Source organism: Emiliania huxleyi (genome assembly GCF_000372725.1).
Source record: "Emiliania huxleyi CCMP1516 unplaced genomic scaffold EMIHUscaffold_63, whole genome shotgun sequence".
Classification (NCBI taxonomy): Eukaryota; Haptophyta; order Isochrysidales; family Noelaerhabdaceae; genus Emiliania; species Emiliania huxleyi.
This window is the reverse complement of record NW_005197273.1, coordinates 449,899-468,442: the sequence shown is the minus strand read 5'-3', so window position 1 is coordinate 468,442 and position 18,544 is coordinate 449,899. Positions and strand designations below refer to the sequence as shown.

The 18,544-nt window shown below is 65.8% G+C and overlaps 5 protein-coding genes across 5 annotated transcripts; 2 read left to right on the top strand and 3 right to left on the bottom strand.

Moving 5' to 3' along the window:
- Positions 1-2,083: 2,083 nt before the first annotated feature.
- On the bottom strand, positions 2,084-3,113 carry EMIHUDRAFT_215011 (hypothetical protein; the record flags this gene model as incomplete). Its single annotated transcript, XM_005763531.1, has 3 exons — positions 2,084-2,135; positions 2,302-2,588; positions 2,691-3,113. The coding sequence occupies 3 exons, from the start codon at positions 3,111-3,113 to the stop codon at positions 2,084-2,086; spliced, it is 762 nt and encodes a 253-aa protein (XP_005763588.1).
- Positions 3,114-9,771: 6,658 nt separating this feature from the next.
- On the bottom strand, positions 9,772-10,266 carry EMIHUDRAFT_357954 (hypothetical protein; the record flags this gene model as incomplete). Its single annotated transcript, XM_005763530.1, has 2 exons — positions 9,772-10,158; positions 10,232-10,266. A coding segment is annotated over one exon (387 nt), but the record flags the coding sequence as incomplete, so codon positions are not given.
- A 267-nt stretch (positions 10,267-10,533) lies between these two features.
- On the top strand, positions 10,534-12,368 carry EMIHUDRAFT_215006 (hypothetical protein; the record flags this gene model as incomplete). The annotated part of the gene is made up of 7 exons (XM_005763529.1): positions 10,534-10,790; positions 10,863-10,971; positions 11,158-11,191; positions 11,330-11,378; positions 11,808-11,997; positions 12,122-12,164; positions 12,256-12,368. 7 exons carry the CDS (start codon positions 10,534-10,536, stop codon positions 12,366-12,368), a joined length of 795 nt encoding a protein of 264 aa, XP_005763586.1.
- Positions 12,369-14,013: 1,645 nt separating this feature from the next.
- On the bottom strand, positions 14,014-14,753 carry EMIHUDRAFT_215005 (hypothetical protein; the record flags this gene model as incomplete). Its single annotated transcript, XM_005763528.1, has 3 exons — positions 14,014-14,146; positions 14,226-14,263; positions 14,337-14,753. 3 exons carry the CDS (start codon positions 14,751-14,753, stop codon positions 14,014-14,016), a joined length of 588 nt encoding a protein of 195 aa, XP_005763585.1.
- A 1,809-nt stretch (positions 14,754-16,562) lies between these two features.
- On the top strand, positions 16,563-18,444 carry EMIHUDRAFT_215002 (hypothetical protein; the record flags this gene model as incomplete). Its single annotated transcript, XM_005763527.1, has 3 exons — positions 16,563-16,568; positions 17,656-18,009; positions 18,319-18,444. 3 exons carry the CDS (start codon positions 16,563-16,565, stop codon positions 18,442-18,444), a joined length of 486 nt encoding a protein of 161 aa, XP_005763584.1.
- Positions 18,445-18,544: the final 100 nt, after the last annotated feature.

The following is an 18,544-nucleotide window of genomic DNA, read 5'->3' as shown; positions in this document are numbered from 1 at the left end:
CGTCAGTGCACGGAGTTGCCCCTTCTCCGACTGCCCCGGCTAGTTCCCGAGGTCGTCGGGTGTGACCCCTGCGTCCCCCGAGTTCACAGCCTTGTTATGAGAAGAAAATACGTCGTATGGCGCTATGCGCTGGTCTGTGAGAGGTTGAGGTGCGAGCCCTGGAGGCCCTGGGGGGAAAAACTGTTCAGTTTTCAAAGGCAAAACATGACGCTCTGCGGTTGGTGCACCCCTCACACTGACACATTCCCCTCATCCCTTGCCCTTGGCTGAGCACATCTACCCGCGAGCTAGTCTCTCCGCATTCTCTCCCCTACGTAGTCATCCGCCCGCGCCGCGCGCCATCTAATGGGCGTCTAGTGCAGCCACTGACGGCACTATTCCAAAGGAGCGGTCGATGCCTCGCCTAGAGTTCGGGTGGACTTGCGCACTGCTTAGCCCTGAGGGGGGAGTGTGTGTGAGGTGGTGTAATGTTGTCCCGTTTCAGGCGGCAGGTCAGGGGATTAGCCGGGAGGATTCGGCAGCTCAGCCGGGGGCTGAGCGTCTGCAGGCAGCCTTCCGCCCGCGCCGAAATTCACAGCCCTCCCGGGCCGACGGGGTGCTCCTTGGATCGGGCCCCGCTCCCCGCTTTTCCTGTACCTGCACTGTCCGGGTCAGGGGGGTGAGAGTATTGGGTGGGCGAGGGCAGTACATCTGGCGGGTGGCAATTGAGGGATAGCAGGTGGGTCGATTGGGGGGTCAATGGGCGTGCGGGCGGCGCTTCGTGGTCCTGGGCGAGCAGGGGAAGTGGTTAGGAGTCTTGGCACTTGGGCCCGAGAGCAACAGTGAAAGAAAGGAGAAGTGCCGCGTGCAAGGAATTTTAAAATAGGAAAACTTCGTCAGCAGTTCACCTTCGGGTATGTTCGTAAGAGCCCATATACCCGGTGCTGGAAAATGCAGGCCTCTCTCAGCACACTGGCACAGCAGCTCCCTCGGCTTCGTGTGTGTCTTTGTTGGCCTGAGAGCAGAGATGACAGATGTTGTGTCTCGCGCGTCGCGCCTTGCGATGTGTGCACTTTCAGCTCCTGGGGGGTGGCGATGGTGAGCGAGCTAGCGCAGCAGCGACTCTGCGCCGAGGAGAGAGAGACACTTCCTGGAACACCGCTGTCTCCACCTTCGTTCGACCCCCCCCCCCCCCCCCCGCCGCCGCCCAGCCAGGGGCGCACACCTGATCGTTCGTTCGCGGGCCTTTTTTTCGAGGGCAAAACAACTAGCTACTAGGCCGCCCCGGCCGCGCCCCTCCCTCGAACGGCCGCCCCGGCCGCGCCCCTCCCTCCGAACGCGCTCCGCGATTTGGAATGGGATTCGATCCCGTTTTACGACTTACGCCCCCGAACATTCCCGACCGCCGAGGAAACTTGGAGACTACCCACCGCGTGGCCCCGAAGGGCCATGGAGCAGCCCGTGTTCATCATGGACGAGGAACAGCGTCACACCAAATCTTACCGCCGCAAACCCTCGGCCGGCGAACACCGCGCGCCCACCTCGGCCGCTGGCCCCTCCATGTTGCTGGCCCAAAAGCACTGGCTTCTGCTGCGTCGGCAGCAGCAGCTTGCGCGGAGCCGCTTGGACCAGCTAGCGACCATCTTTGAGCATCGCGAGAACACACCGCCAGCCCAGCTCTTCTGCCGGCAGGTCCCGGGCCACGGCCATTGCGAGTCTCTAGCGCTGAGCCGGCGCTAGAGATTGGCACGAGCGCCCATTCAGCCGCGAGTGGGATTACGCACCAACCGCCAACACAGCTGTGATTCACTTGCTCTCGTGCCGCGTGCAGTTGCGCTTTGTAACCTCCCCTCGATCTCCGGTCTCATGGCCTTCTCGTTTGCCAATCCAAATGGTCAGCTGTAGCGATTTAGACGGTACGTGGTGTTCGTCGGGCTTCGCCCAGATAGGCAGAGGCCAGAGGCAGAGCTAGCAGGGCCTGCTCTCGTGAGTTCTGAGTACAGTGAGTCAGAGTCGTGACTCGTGTGTGCGTTGATAGGTACTAAGGTAGGTCGAAAGGGTGATGTTGTCTGTTTACTTTGAACGAATGCGCTGTAATAGTTTTCTACGCCGCAGCGGCGGCAGTAGCCGAGTTAGGCCACAAGAGGACACTCACACTGCGGAGAGAACGCAGCCGGAATGTGTGTGCAAGAACCCTAAGGATTCCCCCCCCCCCCCCCCCCCCACCCTCCGCCTCCTCCTCCCCCTCCCTACGCGAGGCGCGGCTCGAAGAAGCGGAGGGTCTTCCCGGTCGCGACGCCGAGCTGCCGGCGCGACTCGCACCAGGAGAGCGTGGATGCGGTACACCCGATTCTGCCCCGGCTGAGCGTGGCGCCGCTCTCGGCGCTGTAGAGGGAGAGGGCCTCGCTGCCCTCGCCCGAGGCGACGACGTACCGCCCGCCCGCACAGAACTGCGGCTGGAAGATCCCCTTCTGCCTCGCCACCCGGGGTGCCACGTGTCCCTGCAAGGTGTGCAGCGGCCGCGACGGCGCGCGAGCGTCCCACAGCTTGATCTGCAGGTCGTAGCCAGCCGAGAGGAGGAGCCCTGCCGACGGGTCGCCCGCTCGCGGCTGCCACCGCACGCAGATGGCGTCGCGGTCGTGCGCGCCCTCGATATCTAGCGCGCCTCCGGCGCCGCCGCCGCCGCCGCCGCCGCCGCCGCCCGCCCGCACGTCCACCACCCGCAGATTGCCTCCGCGGCCTGCGGAGGCGAAGACGTTGCCGTCGCGCCAGCAGACTGACTTGATGACGCCGCTGTGCAGCTCGTCCCACGAGGCCCCCGGGCGGAGGCAGTCGTCCGCCAGCATGCTGAGCGCGACGGTGCCGTCTTTGGAGGCTGTCAGCACCCTCCCGCCCGCCTCGTGCATCGCAAAGATGCCACCGCTCTGCGGCTCCAGCTGCGAGATCAGCCGAGGCCGCCCGCCGCGCGCCTTGGAGAGGTCCCACAGCACCAGCTGCCCGTCGTTTGCGGCGCTGAGCAGCCGCTGGTCGCCTGCGAATTGGACGTTCCCGACCCAGCCCTTGTGGCCTTTGAAGGATAGCAGCTCTGCGCACTCGCCGCCAGCCTGCCCTGGCATCCCGAGCACGGTCACCATGCCGCCGCCTCCCGCCGCAGCGAGCAGCTGGCCGCGCTGCGCGTAGTCCGCGCTGTAGACCCTCTCGGGCAGGGCGACTTGCTGCACCGCCGACTCGCTCCAGCCGAGCAGCGGCGTGTCGGAAGGCGGCGGCGGCGGCGAGGAGGAGGAGGAGGAGGCGGCGGCGGCGGCGGCGGCGGCGGCGGCGGCGGCGGTGGAGGAGGAGGAGGAGGAGGGCGAGGCGTAGGAGGAGGAGGCCCCCTGGTGACCCTCGACAACATACTGCAGCACCGCCGAGTCGTCATACGCAACCTCCTCCTCCGCCTCCTGCTCCGCCTCCTGCTCCGCCTCCTCCTGCCCCTTCCCTCCGCCCCCGCCTCCGACGCCCTCGCCCCCGGCCGCCACCCTCGCCGCCCCCGCCGCCCCCGCCGCGCCGCCACGCGCGCCGCTGCTCCGAAGCGAGCGCGTGCTGCGCGGCGGGGGCGGCGGTGGCAGCGCGCGGCGGCGGCGGGGAGGCTTCGGCTTTGGCCGCTGCACGAGAGGCTCGGCCAGGCCGAGCGAGGCGAGGATGCGCTGGTTCTCCTCGATATTCCGCAGCCGCTCCTTCTCGTACTCGCTCAGCCCCGACACCTCCGCCTCCAGCACCGCCGTCTCCGACGCAGCTGCCGCCGCCTCGGGCTGACTCCGCGCCACCTCGCCCCCCTCCGCCTCGCCCTCCTCCGCCTCGCCCTCCGCCGCCTCGCCCTCCGCCGCCTCGCCCTCCGCCGCCGGCGCCGCCGCCGCGGGCGTTGCCTCGCGCGCAGCTGCAGGAGGACTCGCCACCTCCGCCTCCGCCACTCCCTCCCCCTCCGCCGCCCCGACCGCCGCCACCAGTGCCTCCGCTGCCAGCTCCGGCTCCGGCTCCGCCTCTGTTTCCACCTCCGCCTCCGCCGCCGCGGACGCGGCGTCGAAGATAGCAGGCTGGCTGACGCAATCCTCCCCGCCTCGCTCGTCGCCGGCGCCCACCCCAGTAGCTGCTGGAACACCCGCCGGCGACCAGCATCCGGCCGCCGCAGCGCCGTCACCCCACACCTTGAGAGAGAAGCTGCGCCCGCTCACCTCGCGGACCTCGGCCGCCTCTCCCGCCGCGAGCGCGCCGGACGCCGCCTGTGGCTCAGCCGCGGGCGCCGCTGTCGCGACGGGCGGTGGCGGTGGCGGTAGTAGCGGCGGCGGCTTTGCAGCAGAGCACTGCGCGGGAGCGCTCGCGCGAGAGGAGGCGCCGGTTGTTTGCGCCGGGTCTGGGCGAGGCCGCTTAGCCGGCGGCGTCGCGCTCGATGGCCGGCGGTCGAAGGAGAGTGTGGTCTGCTTGAGACTCGGCATCGCGCGGCCTTCGTAAAAGGCGGCAAAGTTGCCAAAAGAATTCTATGACCACTCGCACGACAAGGGCGCGGACTGGCGCGGACTGGCACACACACCGGCTCAGCCACGGAACCGCCTAAGCGACTCCGTTAAGAACGGCAATGCACTCCGCACCGTGCACAATGCCGCTCTCCCCGCACGCTAGCTCGTTCACCGTCTGCCACGGCCCACAACAACAACAGGCCCCAAATGACGTGTGAGACAGACACATAAACTCACAACCGACACTCACTCAGCCTGGCCGGCTTGGGCTGCCACACAATGTACCTAACACACACATCCCGAGCTGTCTGCTGTAGCCGCAGCCGCTCTTCGCTCGCTGCTCGGTGTTGGACAGTTCGTACACCGAGCAGCTGGGAGCTCCGCAACTCGAAATGGAAACGATGGCGAAATCGAAAAAAGAAAAAATCTTGCGGCGGGCACCGCGGAACCGCGATGCGGCTCTACTTGGCGCACGCCCTTTCAGCGCTAGCGTCAGCCAAGCGCTGCGATGTCTTCTCCGTCCCAGGCGTCGGCGAGCGGTGCGGGCCTGCCCTCTTCCTGCCGGCTTTCGGCAAGTGCGGCACCAACGCCATTCGAGAGTACACCTCGCTGCACCCAATGATCCGCTGGCCTCGCACGCCTGAGCCATGGTTCGACCCGAAGGATGTGGATCCGCTCGACTTTGTGAGCTCAGAAAACCCGGGCGTCACCCCGCAGGATGAGTTGGTGTGGATGGTAAAGGCTCCGGCCACTGCTTCGTCGGCGGGCCAGCGCAGCAGGAGCACGTGGCTTGCCGTCCGACTCCACCGTGCATACCCGTCCGCCGCGGTACTGATGACTTTTTGCGACCCCGTGCTCCAGCCATGGAGATGGTTCCGGCACTACATCACCCGCTCGGTCGGATATGGCATCGATCGGCCCGCGGCGGAGGAGAGCCCACTAAACGTGGATCCTGCAGCCGGGCTTCTGTGGCGAGGCCCGCGGTGGAGGAGAGCGCCCTTGAGCGACATCGTGGCGAGGTCCGCGGGATTGGGCGGCCCAGGGACGCTCCGTGGCATGTACGAGGCCTTGATGCCCGTCGACGACGATTGCCGCCTCTCCGCTCCTGCGCGCTTTGTCGCCGAGGGCCTCTGCCGCATCTTTGAAAATGGTGGAGGCCTTTTCTACTGCTCGGCGGGGGACACCTTTGGCCTGTTTGGGGGGGAGTTTGACCTTGCACGACGAGGGAGGCAAGCTTCCTTGTCAGATTAGCTCGCCACCACCTCCGCTGACCCCTGCTCCCTCTCCGCCTTCTCCACCGTCCCCGCCCGGACTCCCCATGGACCACCTGCGGTGCTACGTCCTCCTTTATCGAGACATGCGCGATGCCTTCTGCGATGGTGACCTCGACGCTTGTGACTGGGCAAAGGTCCAGGCCCATTGGGACAAGCACGGCCGGGAGCGCCGCACCACAGAATGCGCGCCGCCGCCGCCTCCCCGGCCGCCTGGCTTGCCCGCCGACCAACTTCGGTGCTACGTCCTCCGCAACCGAGACCTGCTCGATGCCTTTTGCAGAGGCGACCTCGAGACCTGCCGCTGGGGGCAAGTCCAGATGCATTGGGCCTTGCATGGCACGCGGGAAGGGCGGCCCGCCGAGTGCTCGCCAGCAGTTGCACCCACTGCGACGCCAACTGTGGGGCTCTTTCTCCTCGTCGCCCTGACTGCCGCGCTGCTCGTTTTGGCGGCGTGCTCGCGGCTAGGGCGCAGGTGGAGCACTGCTGGTTTGGAACGGGAGAGGAGGGAGAGGGGTGAGAGGCTCGCTGGGCGGCTCTCCTTTCAGAAGCTGCAGGTCCGGTGTGAGGCTGTGGGCGAAGTGGAGGCGGGGTGACAGAGAGAGGCACACCCTATAGGGCCCCTCCCATCGGTGAAAAAATTGTTCCAGTCTTAGCAAGCAAAAAGGAGCACACACGACTCAGCAAGTCCGCACCAGCGACTGCCACTCGCCTAACCCTGCCTGGTCAAAAGTGCTTTCCCAATGGGGTACAGTTACAGGCACCCCCCCTCCATCCCGGGGTTGGAGAGGGGCCGCCCATTGCTGGGTACCCCCCCTGCCCATCTAAAGTAAGGGGGGACCCCCCCTCCCCCCCCCCCCCAGCAGCAGCGCTCTGCTGCTGGGGGGGTCGGGACCCCCCCCCCTCCCCCCCCAGCAGCAGCGCTCTGCTGCTAGGGGGTGCTGGCATCTCTGTACCGACAGCTGTAAGTAAGTACGGTTAGCGTTCCAGTCGTCGGCGAGGTGCTGGATATTAAATGGCTTGAGGGCGAGCCGCATGGCTTCCACCACGTCGCTGCCCGCCATTGCGGCGACGCGTCGCGGCGGACCTGACAGTTTTGCCGCGCGACGGGCCGCGCGCGCGTTTCGAAAAAAGAAAAGTCCGTAATCAGTCGATCGATTTCGACGAGCGAGCGATCCGAGGATCGAGCGGGGGACCGATAGGCTAGAGAGATCAACGCTGATCGATCATCGTCAGCCGAGACGCCCGAGTGAGTGGCTCACTACACGGCTTTTAGTGTGGTAGTACAAGATAGACTCACATGGTCACAAGTCTTTAGTAAAACGCCAGCACTCGCGACTCGAAGAGATCCTCGCCCGGCACGTGCGAGCCCGCCTCCTTGTTGCAGTGCCGCGCCAGGGCAGCGAACGAGAGGGCTGAGTCGGCGTGCCCAAAGCCGCGTGGGCCAACCCAAGTTAGACGGAAGGCAGCGGGAGCAGCCGGTGGTGACCGCCGCCATCACCACCGCCGTCGTCGCCGCCGTCGTCGCCGTCCCCGCCGCCGCCGTCCCCGCCGCCGCCGCCGCCGCCGCCGCCGCCGCCGCCGCCGCCGCTGCCGCCGCCGCCGCCGCCGCCGCCGTCGCTGCCGTCGTCCACGCTGCTGTCGCCGTCGCCGTCGCCGTCGTCGCCGCCACCACCGTCGCCGTCGTCCATATCATCGGCTCGGCCGCCCCGCGAGGCGGGAGCCGAGCTAGGCCCCGCGCTCCCAGGCTGCGAGCCCGCCGCCCCTCCCCTCCCAGAGGTCGGCCTTAGGCGGCGGATGCCTAGCCCGCCCTCTGAGGCGGTGATCCTGACGATGGCAGCGCAGTGGCTGTCATGCTGCAGGAACAAATGGAGCACGTATTGCGGCTGGCTCGGCTCTGTCGGCCAGATGAACTGCGGCATGCAGCGCGCGCCCTCCCGAGTGATAGAGTCGACGACAATCGGCGTGCCAAAGAGGTCGGCCACGCCAAGCAGGAACCCGTCGCACCCGTATGCGCTGCCTCGAACGCCAGCGAGGAAAGCCGCGAGATCACGGGCGTCAGTGTCAGCGGCTAGGGCCCGAGACCTGTGCACCGACAGCAGCAGCTGCTCCACCGTGTCGAGGGTCCGTGCGTCGACGGTGTCGTGTGGTCGGCGGACGACTCGGCGCAGCACCTCGGGCCTGGCCAGGTGGCGCGCCGCGGCGAGGCGCAGCTTGCGTCCCAAGTGGCGCCGAGGGTTAGCAGCCCGTGCGCGACCAGCAGGGCCTCGGGCAGCAGCCTGCGCAGCTCCCAAGCGCACGCCGCGACCACACAGTCACCGGACGAGTCTAGGTCGACCGCCTCCCAGTGGCAGTCCTCGCACCCGATAGGCGGGAAGTCAGCACGCTGGGAAGTCGCGAGCGCGAGCATCGGGAAGCGGTCGGGGTCGATCCCGCCTGGCAGGCGCTCTGATGCAGGCGCGGTCGCGAAGCGGACACCGGCGGCGTTGAGCAGGGCCGTCGTGTGCCTGAGGTCCTTGACGGCGTCCATGTTCCAGAGCCCGCCCGAGCTCGTAGCGACGCCCACGCCGCGGCTCGAGGAGGCGTCGCCACGCCCCGGTCCGATGCCCGCGGCGTTGTCACGCGGAGCAGCGCCTCGGGCCTCGCCACCGTCGCTCTCCGTGGGCCGCAGCCTGCCTTCAGGCACTTGGCGCTCGACGACGGCGCCCTCAAGCATGATCGTGTAGTAGTACTCGGGCGGATCGTCGGCATGGACCTCCAGCACGACGGCGCCCGCGTCCGGGTGTTCACTCACGTAGACGACGTGCTCGTCCTTCTGGAAGCGGGGCTTCTCAGACCGAGGGCCTGCGGTGACGCCGTGGTCGCCCGCCGCCGCCCCGCCGCCCTCGCCGCCTCCGCCGTCCTCCGCGGCGACGGCGCCGCCACCCGAGGTGTCGGCCGCGGTGTCGACGGGCATCTCGTCCTCGTCGTCGCGCTTTCGGCGGCGACCCTCCCGCGCTGCGGTCGGCTGGCCCGGCGCCCTCTCGCGTTGTGGGCGGGCCTCTGGCTGCGAGCGCGATGGCGAGGCAGCCGCGCCGCTCGGCTCTGGCGGCGATGCGATCGCCTCCGAAACGGGCGGGGTCGCCTCCGAGACGGGCGGGGTCTCCTCCTCGGGCGGGTGCGCCCGGGGCGCGCAGCTTGGCTCGCGGGAGGACGCAGTCTCCTCTCCCTGCGCCGAGGGCGACCTCGCCGGCCGAGATCGTGATCGTCGCCGAGCACACAAAAGAAAGAAAGCCACCGACAACCCAAGGGAGGGAAGGGAGAGACACACAAAGAAAGAAAGAAAGAAAACACGGAAACCAAGGGAAAGACACACACACTGTGGCGCGTCGGGTCCAAATTCTTTTTCTTCACACAGATGTAAATGGCGCGACGACGCCCCGTCCGGCACGCTCCCCCCTGCAGGGCTATTTTTTTCTTTGTATCCCTATCATTGAAAGTAGCAGAGGGGTCTGTCCAACCGCCTGTCGCGGCCCCGCCTGCCTCCCGGGGCCCGCCCGGCCGTGCCATCCGCCGCCGGACCGCCCGGCGGGTCCAACCCGAAGCGGGCGACCGGCCGTTCGCACCGCTCGGCCGGCGGGGCGAGCCCCGCGGCCCTCGATCGCTCGCCCCGGGACGTGGCCCGACCGGCCCACGCGCACGTCCTGGCCTCTACCGCCGCTTTCGGCGGCGCAATTTGCGCCTTCATCGCTCTCTGGATCCTCCTGGCACCCATCGGACTCTTCCCGACGGTCGGCGGCACCCACTCCGTGCACTTTGAGTCAGACTCGCTCTTCGGCAGGCACGCTCTTCGGCAAAAAGTCGCCGCCGGCCGTTCACGCCGAGCCAGCCAGTTGCCGGCTCGCACGGCAGCCTCTTCCTCTCGACCAGCCTCAACTTCGACACGGTCATCATTTTGTCGCTGCGTGCTCGTGGCGAGCCGGGCGGCGGTCAAAGTTTGCCCAGACGAGCGCCAGGCGATAGCAAGGTCTCTGTTCGCCCTGTGCATGTCAGGCCAGGCTGCAGCGGGGCACTACCATCGTGCTACGCTGTTGCAGCCTGACCTTTCCCACTGTGCACAGCCGCCAGAGCACCACCACCGCCTGGCATTGTGTCACGGCGAGCTCCTTCTGCACCCGTTCGCGAGGCTCTCGCGCTGGCACACTTCGGCCTTCCGCTGCTCGCGTTCGGCGAGCTCTTCTCCGCACTCCTGCCACGGTGCCGTCGCCACACACCTTCTGGCCGGCCTGAGCCATGCGGACTCGACCTCTCTCCCTCTCTGGAGCACGCCACGGGCCGCGACGGCTGCTGGCAGCCGGCCGGCGGGTGAGGAGGCAGTTTGCCGGCACAGTCGAGCTGGAGTATCCGCTTCTTGATGCTTCTGCGGTCAAGCTCGACCTTATGTGACATGATATGCCACAATAATGCATGCTCTCACCCCTCAAAGTGTCGAAGTTTACCGGTGACTCTCCGGTGGCCCGATAGTACGGTGTGCCTTTCTTCAAACGAACGCGCTTCGAGGTTCGACAATCGCTAAGCTGCTTATGGGGCACCGCTGCGACTCCCTTGGGGATGCCTGAGGCCACCCCAAGCACTCCCTAAGCCTTACGTGGACGATTTCAACCCTACTCTGTGTTTGTTCGTCTACGCACATTAGCAACTTTGTGCTCATGTCAACGCCACGCCAGCGCTAGCCCATTCAACCCCGCCCCATTGGGGGCGGGGCCCGTCAAGGGCCTGACTCTAGTTTTCTTTACGTACACTTGGTGTAAATGGCCGCCGAGCCAGCAGCGGACGCGGACTTCGCCGCTTTCCTTATCGTGCGCAAGAACCGCGACTCCTGCATACACTGGCTGCTCACCTACTGCCAGGCGATCGAGCGAGAGTGGAGCGACGCTGAGCTCCGGCGACGCCGCCTCGCATCGCTCCGGCGTTGTCTCGCGTCGCTGGCGGAGCACGCGCACGCAGACTGCCGAGAGCTGGCGCCACTCGCGCCGCGAATGCTGCACTCGACCGACTTTGACGAGCGGTGTGCCCGCCGCCCGCCTCCCAGCGGCCGAGCCGCCAGAGCGCTGCCGGCTGACGGTGCGCCTGCGGGCAGGCACTTTCTCAACCTCGTGCTGCCAATCGAGCGCCGTCACTCGCGTGGCCTCCGCGACGACGAGCTTCACGGCGCAGATTCTCCGCCAGCACAGGGCGGCGCCAGGGACGTGCCCGGCACATTTTCGAGACGTTCGGAGTTTCGTCCCACAGGCGCCATCTCCGTTAGCACGGGCGACGGGAGGGCCTCCGCCGCCCGCCCGCCGCCGCTGCCGCTCGTCGTCGTCTGCGACCGCCGTCGCTCGGCCTCCTTGCACGGCCCTTCCTCGAACCTTCTCGGAACCGTCCTGGCGTAGGTCTGCGACCACCTCCGCTCGGCCTTCAACGTCGGTGAAGCGGCCAATAGCTGCGAGTGCAGACGCTCAGAAACCGCCTTGGGTTGAGAACTCGCCGTCCGCTCCCGTAAAGCCCTTGCTCAGTCGACATGCATCCACGCGACATTCAAGGAAGGGCTCTGCTTTGTCCCAGGCTCGATCTTCCGGACCGCCGAGTGCCTTGGCGTCTCGCGGCTGGTGCTGTGCGGATACACGGCGACGCCCGACGACGCGCAGGCAGCCCGCACCTCGATGGGCACGCACGCGGAGTAGTCACTGGCGATCAGTCAAGTAGTCCTGCCGCAGGCAGCCCGCACCTCGATGGGCACGCACGCGGAGTAGTCACTGGCGATCAGTCAAGTAGTCCTGCCGCAGGCAGCCCGCACCTCGATGGGCACGCACGCGGAGTAGTCACTGGCGATCAGTCAAGTATTCCTGCCGCAGGTGGCTCGCACCTCGATGGGCACGCACGCGGCTGTCGCGTGGGAGTGGCGCCGCGTCACCAAGATTGGCGCGCCGGCCGTGAAGAGATCGCCCCACGCACAAGCCGTGGATCGTGGTCAGGCGCCGCCATCTCGGCCATGCCTCGACTATCGATCGGCTGCCTCCCGCACAGCCGTGAACCTGGACAGGCGCCGCCGCGCCGAGACTGCAATCGACGAGCTTCGCGCGGCGGGCGTGCCGGTCGTCGCGGTGGAGACAGTCGCCGGCGCGCCGTACGCGCACGAGTTCGCCTTCCCGCCGCCGCCGGCCGGGTGCGCGCTGCTGCTGGGCAACGAGCGGCGCGGGGCTGGCGTCGGACCTGGCCGCCTCTTCCCCGAAGTGTCCCCTGAGCCGTCTCTTCAAGCTCTCCCGCAGGTTGGCGGCCCCTCGCCCGACGCGGCTCCTGACTCCCATAGATTGGCCGGGAGATGGGCCGAGATTACCCGAGATGACCCGGGATTAGGCACGGCCTCGCGCCAGAGCTGCTCGCGCGCTGCGACGCGGTTGTGCGGCTGCCGTGCCGAGGCCCCAAGGGCTCGCTCCACGGGCAACCTCGCGCCAATCTCCTCTCACCTCGGACGATCTCGGGTTGATTAGGCCTCAAGAATTCGCTCAACGTGGCGGTGGCGCTCGGCATGTGCGCGCACGAGGCGGCGCGGCAGTGGGCGGTGGGTGGTAAGGAGGCTGCAGGAGACGCCGTCGGGAAGTGAGCGAGGAGGGGGTCGAACCCCGCGCAATTCCTGGTCGTTTTCTAGGTTTGGAAATTTGAGATGGTCCCGTGCCCCCGAGTTCGAGTTCGTCAGACGTGGAGACGCGAGGGTTGCCCCCCCTTGCCCCACCACCTCGTGTGTGTGGAGAAGTTTACCTTACCTTACCTTACCCCGAGTGGTTGGTTGAGTTTTGTGTGTCCCTTCTCTCTTCTCGCTTGCACCCCTTCACACCTGGCCGCAAGGGAGGAAGCGTCGCCTCCGGCGACCCCTCAAGGGGGAACCCTAGGAACCGGAGGAAGCGTCGCCTCCGGCGACCCCTCAAGGGGGAACTTCAGAGAAGTGAATTCGCAGAGGATTATACCCGAGAGGAATATACCAAAGTGAATCATGGGAGTATACCCAAGTGTGCCAAGAGGAATGTACCGAAGTGAATTCCCAGAGGACTATACCCGAGAGGAAAATAACAAAGTGAATCCAAGAACCAGAGGACTATACCCAAGAGGAATTTACCGAAGTGAATTCCCAGAGGAGTATACCCGAGAGGAATATACCGAAGTGAATCAGAGGAATATACCCAAGAGGAAGAGTACACCATAGTGGATTATACCAAAGAGGAATACACCGATCTACCAAAGAGGAATACACCGATGTGAATTCCCGAGAGAAATATACAAAGAGAAATACCCAACAGGAATATACCAAAGTGAATACTCCATATACATAAATAAAGAAATCCCCAGAGGAATATACCTAAGAAAATACCCAAGAGGAATATACCTAAGGAAATACCCCAAGGAAATACCTAAGGGATATCTAAGGGTCATATCTAAGGTGTGAAGAACCGTCAAAAGTGGTCAGAACTGTACCTCCTGAGCAGATATGGCTCTCGTTCACAGTCGACTTGTGTGTGAACCAAAAAGTGGCCGCCATATGGAGCCGCCTTCTTCGGTGCCCGCCCTCGCGGTCCGTGCGCCAGCCGCCACGCTGTCAGCTTGTGCGCCGGCTGCCGCGCCGGAGAGGCGCCGATCGCCGCGGCGCTTGCGACGGCACCGGTGCGGGCAGCGATGAGTGCTGTTTGCGTGTCGATTGTCGCCTCTTGGGCTTGTCCGCCAGTCGATCTGTGTGGTCACGCTCTCGCGGCGCTTGTTGTGTGAGTTGTACTCAGTAAAAGCGTTATTGACACGTCACCGTCCATCGACCCCACCCGCCGGCATCGCTCGCCGCGCGTTCCTTCCCACTTGTGCCGTACAACGCTCCGCGAATTTTGGACGAGACAGAGAGTGGCGTGCGGTGAGGAGAGTCTTCGGATAGACGGGCGCGTGCTGGCGGCTCCCTGCATCCATGCCCGAGATCCGGCGTGAAGGAATCCGTGGCGTGACGCGACCGTGTGCCGTACCAAGGGGCACTGGCTTGAGCTCTCCACATCGAACACGTCCGTTTTCGGAGATATGGAGGCAGTAGACATAGTAAACATACGATCGCACGGTTGAGTGGGCGCACTCACGGTGCGGATGCCGACGCCGCTCACCACACAGACCGCACTCGCGCACACCGTCTAATCGCGGCACGAGGCTTGCCCTGGCGCTATCACGCACGACACTATCACGCACGACAGCAGCAGGTCTGCCAGCAGACACGGGCGCGCTCATTCCTCGTCCTCCGGGTCGACGAACCAGGCTGTGAGAAACCAGTGGCTTCCCGGTGCCGGCTCCGCGTCCGAGACGTCGGTGACAGCGGTGACGGTGTTCGCCACCATGATGTGCAGGCGACCGTGTTCCCTGGGGTCGCTGATGGTCCGCTCAAAGTACTCGCGCCCGGCAACGACTTTTGTTCCGCGTTGCAAGGAGGTGCTTGTACTGGCGGGTGCAGTACTCGACCATCTCGTCGTGCGTGGCCTGCGCGAGAGCAGGGACAGAGATCACTGGCCAGAGTGCGGGTTGGGTGCGGCGGGTCAGACGGTCAACACACCTGGCTGCCGCCGGCCCAGAAGAAGATGCTTTGCGCGAAGTCGCCCACCATGAGCAGGTTCGCACCCTTGAGCAGCATCTGCTGGATAAACAGCCAGATGATGTGGAACGCGTCCTGCAACTCGTCGACCAGGACGTGCGTGTAGCTTCCGAGGTCGAGGCCGAGGTAGACGGGGAGGTAGACGAGGTCCATCTGGTCATAAACAGGCAACGGGACCCGCTGCTGCGTCACCTCGTTGAACAGGTGCGACTTGCCGTTGACCGTCAGCGAGGTGGCGACGTCGATCGACGTGCTCAACACGTTGGACGCGAGGTTGATGCCGAACTCGAGCCGGTTCTCCTCCTCGTCAAGTTCAAGCTTCTGTCTCTCAGAAGGCTCGAGTTTTTGATTCCATAGTGCACCTATTGCTGGGGGCATGTCACCGCCCACCTCACTGTACATCTGGCGCGGTGGAGTGTCACATGAGGGTGAAACGCGCGTAAAATGGCGGTTACTGCCGCGAACATGCTCGCGGCGGCGGTGGTGCTGCTGGCGGCCAGCACCGCCGGCCGTGAGCGCAGCGACAGCGACCGAGGGATCGCGGCGCGCGACCGTGTATGAGAGTCGATGCGGCGCGAAGCACTACCTACGAGCTGCACGTCAACGCCGACAACTTCTGCAACAACCACATCATCGCCAACAGCAGACAGGGGTGCCACAGGCGCGGCTGGCACAACTCAGCTGGCGCCAACGGTAGGCGGCAGCGCGCGGAGTGCCACCGTAGCCGGGCGGACGCGACGCGCAGAGTATACGGGAGGCTGGACATTAACCACGACAACAACTCCAACTATTCCAGCAACGCGAGCAGCATCCCAGGGCGCCACAGGCGCGGCGCGCGCGTAGCAGCTGGTGCCCACAGCGCGCGGCGGCGCGAGAGGCGCGACCGTGGGAGGCTGGTCGCGGCTCGCAGTGGACGATGTTGGCCGCGGACGGATGTTGGCCGCCGCCCCATCCGCGGCCGCCGCGCGCGCGCAGGCTCTCAGTCTCACACGACCACACTTTCGTGCGCTCTGCCGCGCTCCCGGTCGCGCAGGGTGGGGGCGGGGCGCGGCCGGCCGTGTCTGGGCGGCGCCGCGCTGCGAGGTGCGTACGGCAGCCGCGGTGTCGGGGGCAGGCAGGGCAGTATCGGGGCAGGCAGGTGAAAATTAAGAAACCCACACCAACAGGACATACACCCACGCGCGTTGAAAGCTCGGGGATCGGCCGCGCGGGCCGCGGTATACCTCACGACTCACGTCACACATCTCACCTCGAAGGCGAAGGCCAGCGCAGGAAACGCGGTGATAGGAACGACGATGCGGCGAGCGCCGGAGGGAAGCGACGACAGCGAGGGGACGAGGACGGCGAGCAGAGAGGAGAACAGACGGCGAGCGGCGCACGCGAGGGCGACCACGCAGGAGAAAACAGACGGGACGAGGGGAAGGAAACGCGGCCCGCCAGGAAGCGAAGGCAGACGGCAAGATACGTCGCCGGACCAGCCACAGGAAGCGCAGGAAAACAAAAAGAATTTTACAACAAAACTCCCTCGCACAACAGTGGGCACAGGACTGGGCACGGGACTGGCTCGCACTGGCACTAACACAGGTAACAAAAAGAATTTTACAACGCAACTCTCTCACACGACACCGGGTACGGGACTGGCACTACAAAGGACACAGCAGACGGCCCCCTCAGAGGCCGTCGTCATCGAACAAGTCGATCTCTGCACGATTTAGCCCTCCCGAGCCGTAATCCTCCCCAAAGGGAGCCAGCTCCGCGCGCTCCTCGCGCTCCTCCTTGGCGTGCCCCTTCGCCGCCCGCCGGCGGCGGTTGTTCGCGTCCGCCTCTCCCACGCCTTCCTCCGCCTTGAGGAATTCGAGCCTCCATGGCTCCTGCTTAAGCAAAAAGAACAAGACCAGGAGCATGGAGACGAGGGAAGGCGCGAGGCGCTCCGCCGACAAGCAGCAGAGGCAGCGGCGAAAGTAACGACGGCCATGCTAACGACGGGCGGCACGGTGGAAGGGGCGAAGGTAGGCCCCTCTAGCATAGCGGAAGGGGAACTCGGCCTACTGGCGACGAGGAGGCTAGAGAAATTTGAGGTGTGTAGCATCTACACTGGGGAGATCTTCCGGACAGGAACGGCGCAGCCACCAGAGACAGTACCAGACGAACTATCACGACACACGGCAGCAGGGGGGACGCAGCTGGATGGAAGTGACGACGAGAGCGGGGACGACTTTGACAGCGTCGCGGCGCGGCTTAATTAAAATTAGCTACATCGGGCTTAAGTATGCATTTCTTTTTGTCTTTTTTGTTGTATGAGTAAAATTCGACTGGCCTGCAGCATCGAATGAGCCGAAACGAGGCACGAGGGCGACGCACTTCGTACGCTACGAGGAGATACAATTAGGCAAGGCAGCTGCGCAGGTGATGGTCCTGTTTGCAGAGAGGGGAGTCAAGGAAGGCCAAGAAATCACATGGTCATATGGAGCTCAGCCATCCTTAGGTAAGATGGCTGTGTAGGAGACAGCACAGCCATAGTGCGCTTACATTCCGAGGTTAGCCCTCTCTCTCTCCTCCCTCTCCACTCTCTCAACTCTCTCCCTCTCTCTCCCCTGAGACTCTCTCTGCTCGCTCCGCCCTCTCTCTCCCTCCCTCCCTCCCTGCGCCTCCCCCCTCTTCTCTCCTCTCCCCCCCCCTCCTCTCTCCTCTCTCCTCCTCTCTCCTCTCCTCTCCTCTCCTCTTCTCATCTCCTCCCCTCTCCTCCTCTCCTCTCTCCCCCCCTCTCTCCCTCAGCAGCTTCCTCGAGGCCGAACAGGTAGATCCTCCCTGATCGCTAAGCTACCACAGGGGACGGCCAGGTAGTAGACGTCGTCCGCCGCCGCCTCCGCCACCCGCGTGCCTCCGCCCCGCTTAGCATTATATCAGGAGGTGCCAACACCAGCAGCATCTCAAGGAAGCAAGCGCCGCGCCTTTTGCCGCCGCGCGCCGCCGCCGCGCCGACTGGCTCCGGTTCGAATCGTCCTTCGCGGAGCGAACGCGGCGACACGAGCGCACGTCGCGCCGACACGCCGCGCCGCGAGCTCGTAACCAAAATTTTTTTCCATGGTGAGCCGGTGTGTGTGAGTCCGCGCTTGTCGTGCCAGTGGGCTGTGAGAGAGGCTTAAAATTGGGGCAAACGGCTTAGAATTCTTTTCTCCAACGGCTTGGCCGCGCTCTGGGGTCGCTCGGCGCTCGCCTGTTCGCCGCTGGTGCTCCCGCCGCCACCCGAGGATTCGGTTGAGAGATGGCGGCGCCGCAGCACCTCGTCGGCTTGGAGCACCAGCTGCAAGTCTCGCGCGAGAGCGCGCTTCTGGGCAACTACGAGGCGTCGCTCGTACACTTTGACGGCGCCATCTCGCAGGTGCAGCGCTACCTGCGGACGCTCGACGACCCGGCGCTGCGTGCAAAGTGGCTGCGGGCGAAGGAGGACCTCTCGGGCGAGTTCCAGATTGTCAAGGAGATCGTGGCCGAGCTCTCAAAGCTCCGCGCCGGCAGCAAGGCGGTCCCGCCTCCGACGGCCGCGGCGCCGCCGCCGTCGCAGCTGTTGCTCCGGCCGGACCCCGTCGCGGTCGTCGGCGGCCCGAGCGGCGCGGCGCAGCAGCGTGACCCGGACGTGTGGTCGCCGCCAAAGCCTCCTCCGGAGCGGTACCCTCCTCCGCCGCGCCGCGCCGCGCCGCCCGACTGGGCGAGGCGCGATCCGCAGCAGGCGGCGGCGGCGGCGGCGGCGGCGGCGGCGGCGCCACAGCACGGGCCCGGCGCAGCGCGTGGCGCTCGGGCGGCGGCGGCGGGCTACCGCGCGGCGGCCGCCGCCGATGCTCCGCCAGCGGGAGGCCGGCGGCGCGGCGAGCGCAAGCCTCCCGTGCCTCCGCGTCCAAAGGCGGACAGAGGCGGGGGGAGAGGGGCGCGGCGGTTTGTGGATGAGGTTTGTGCGGCGGACGCGGAGCTGGCGAGCATGATCGAGCGCGACATCCTCGAGCGGAGGCCGTCCGTGCACTGGGGCGACATCGCGGCCTCGAGGAGGCGAGGCGCTGACGAGCCGTGTGCGTGACTGCTGGTGAGTTGGTTAGGCGACATCGCCGGCCTCGAGGAGGCGAAGAGCGTGCAAGTCACTAGGCTTGAGTGGTGAGGCCGCTCTCGGTGGACCGGCC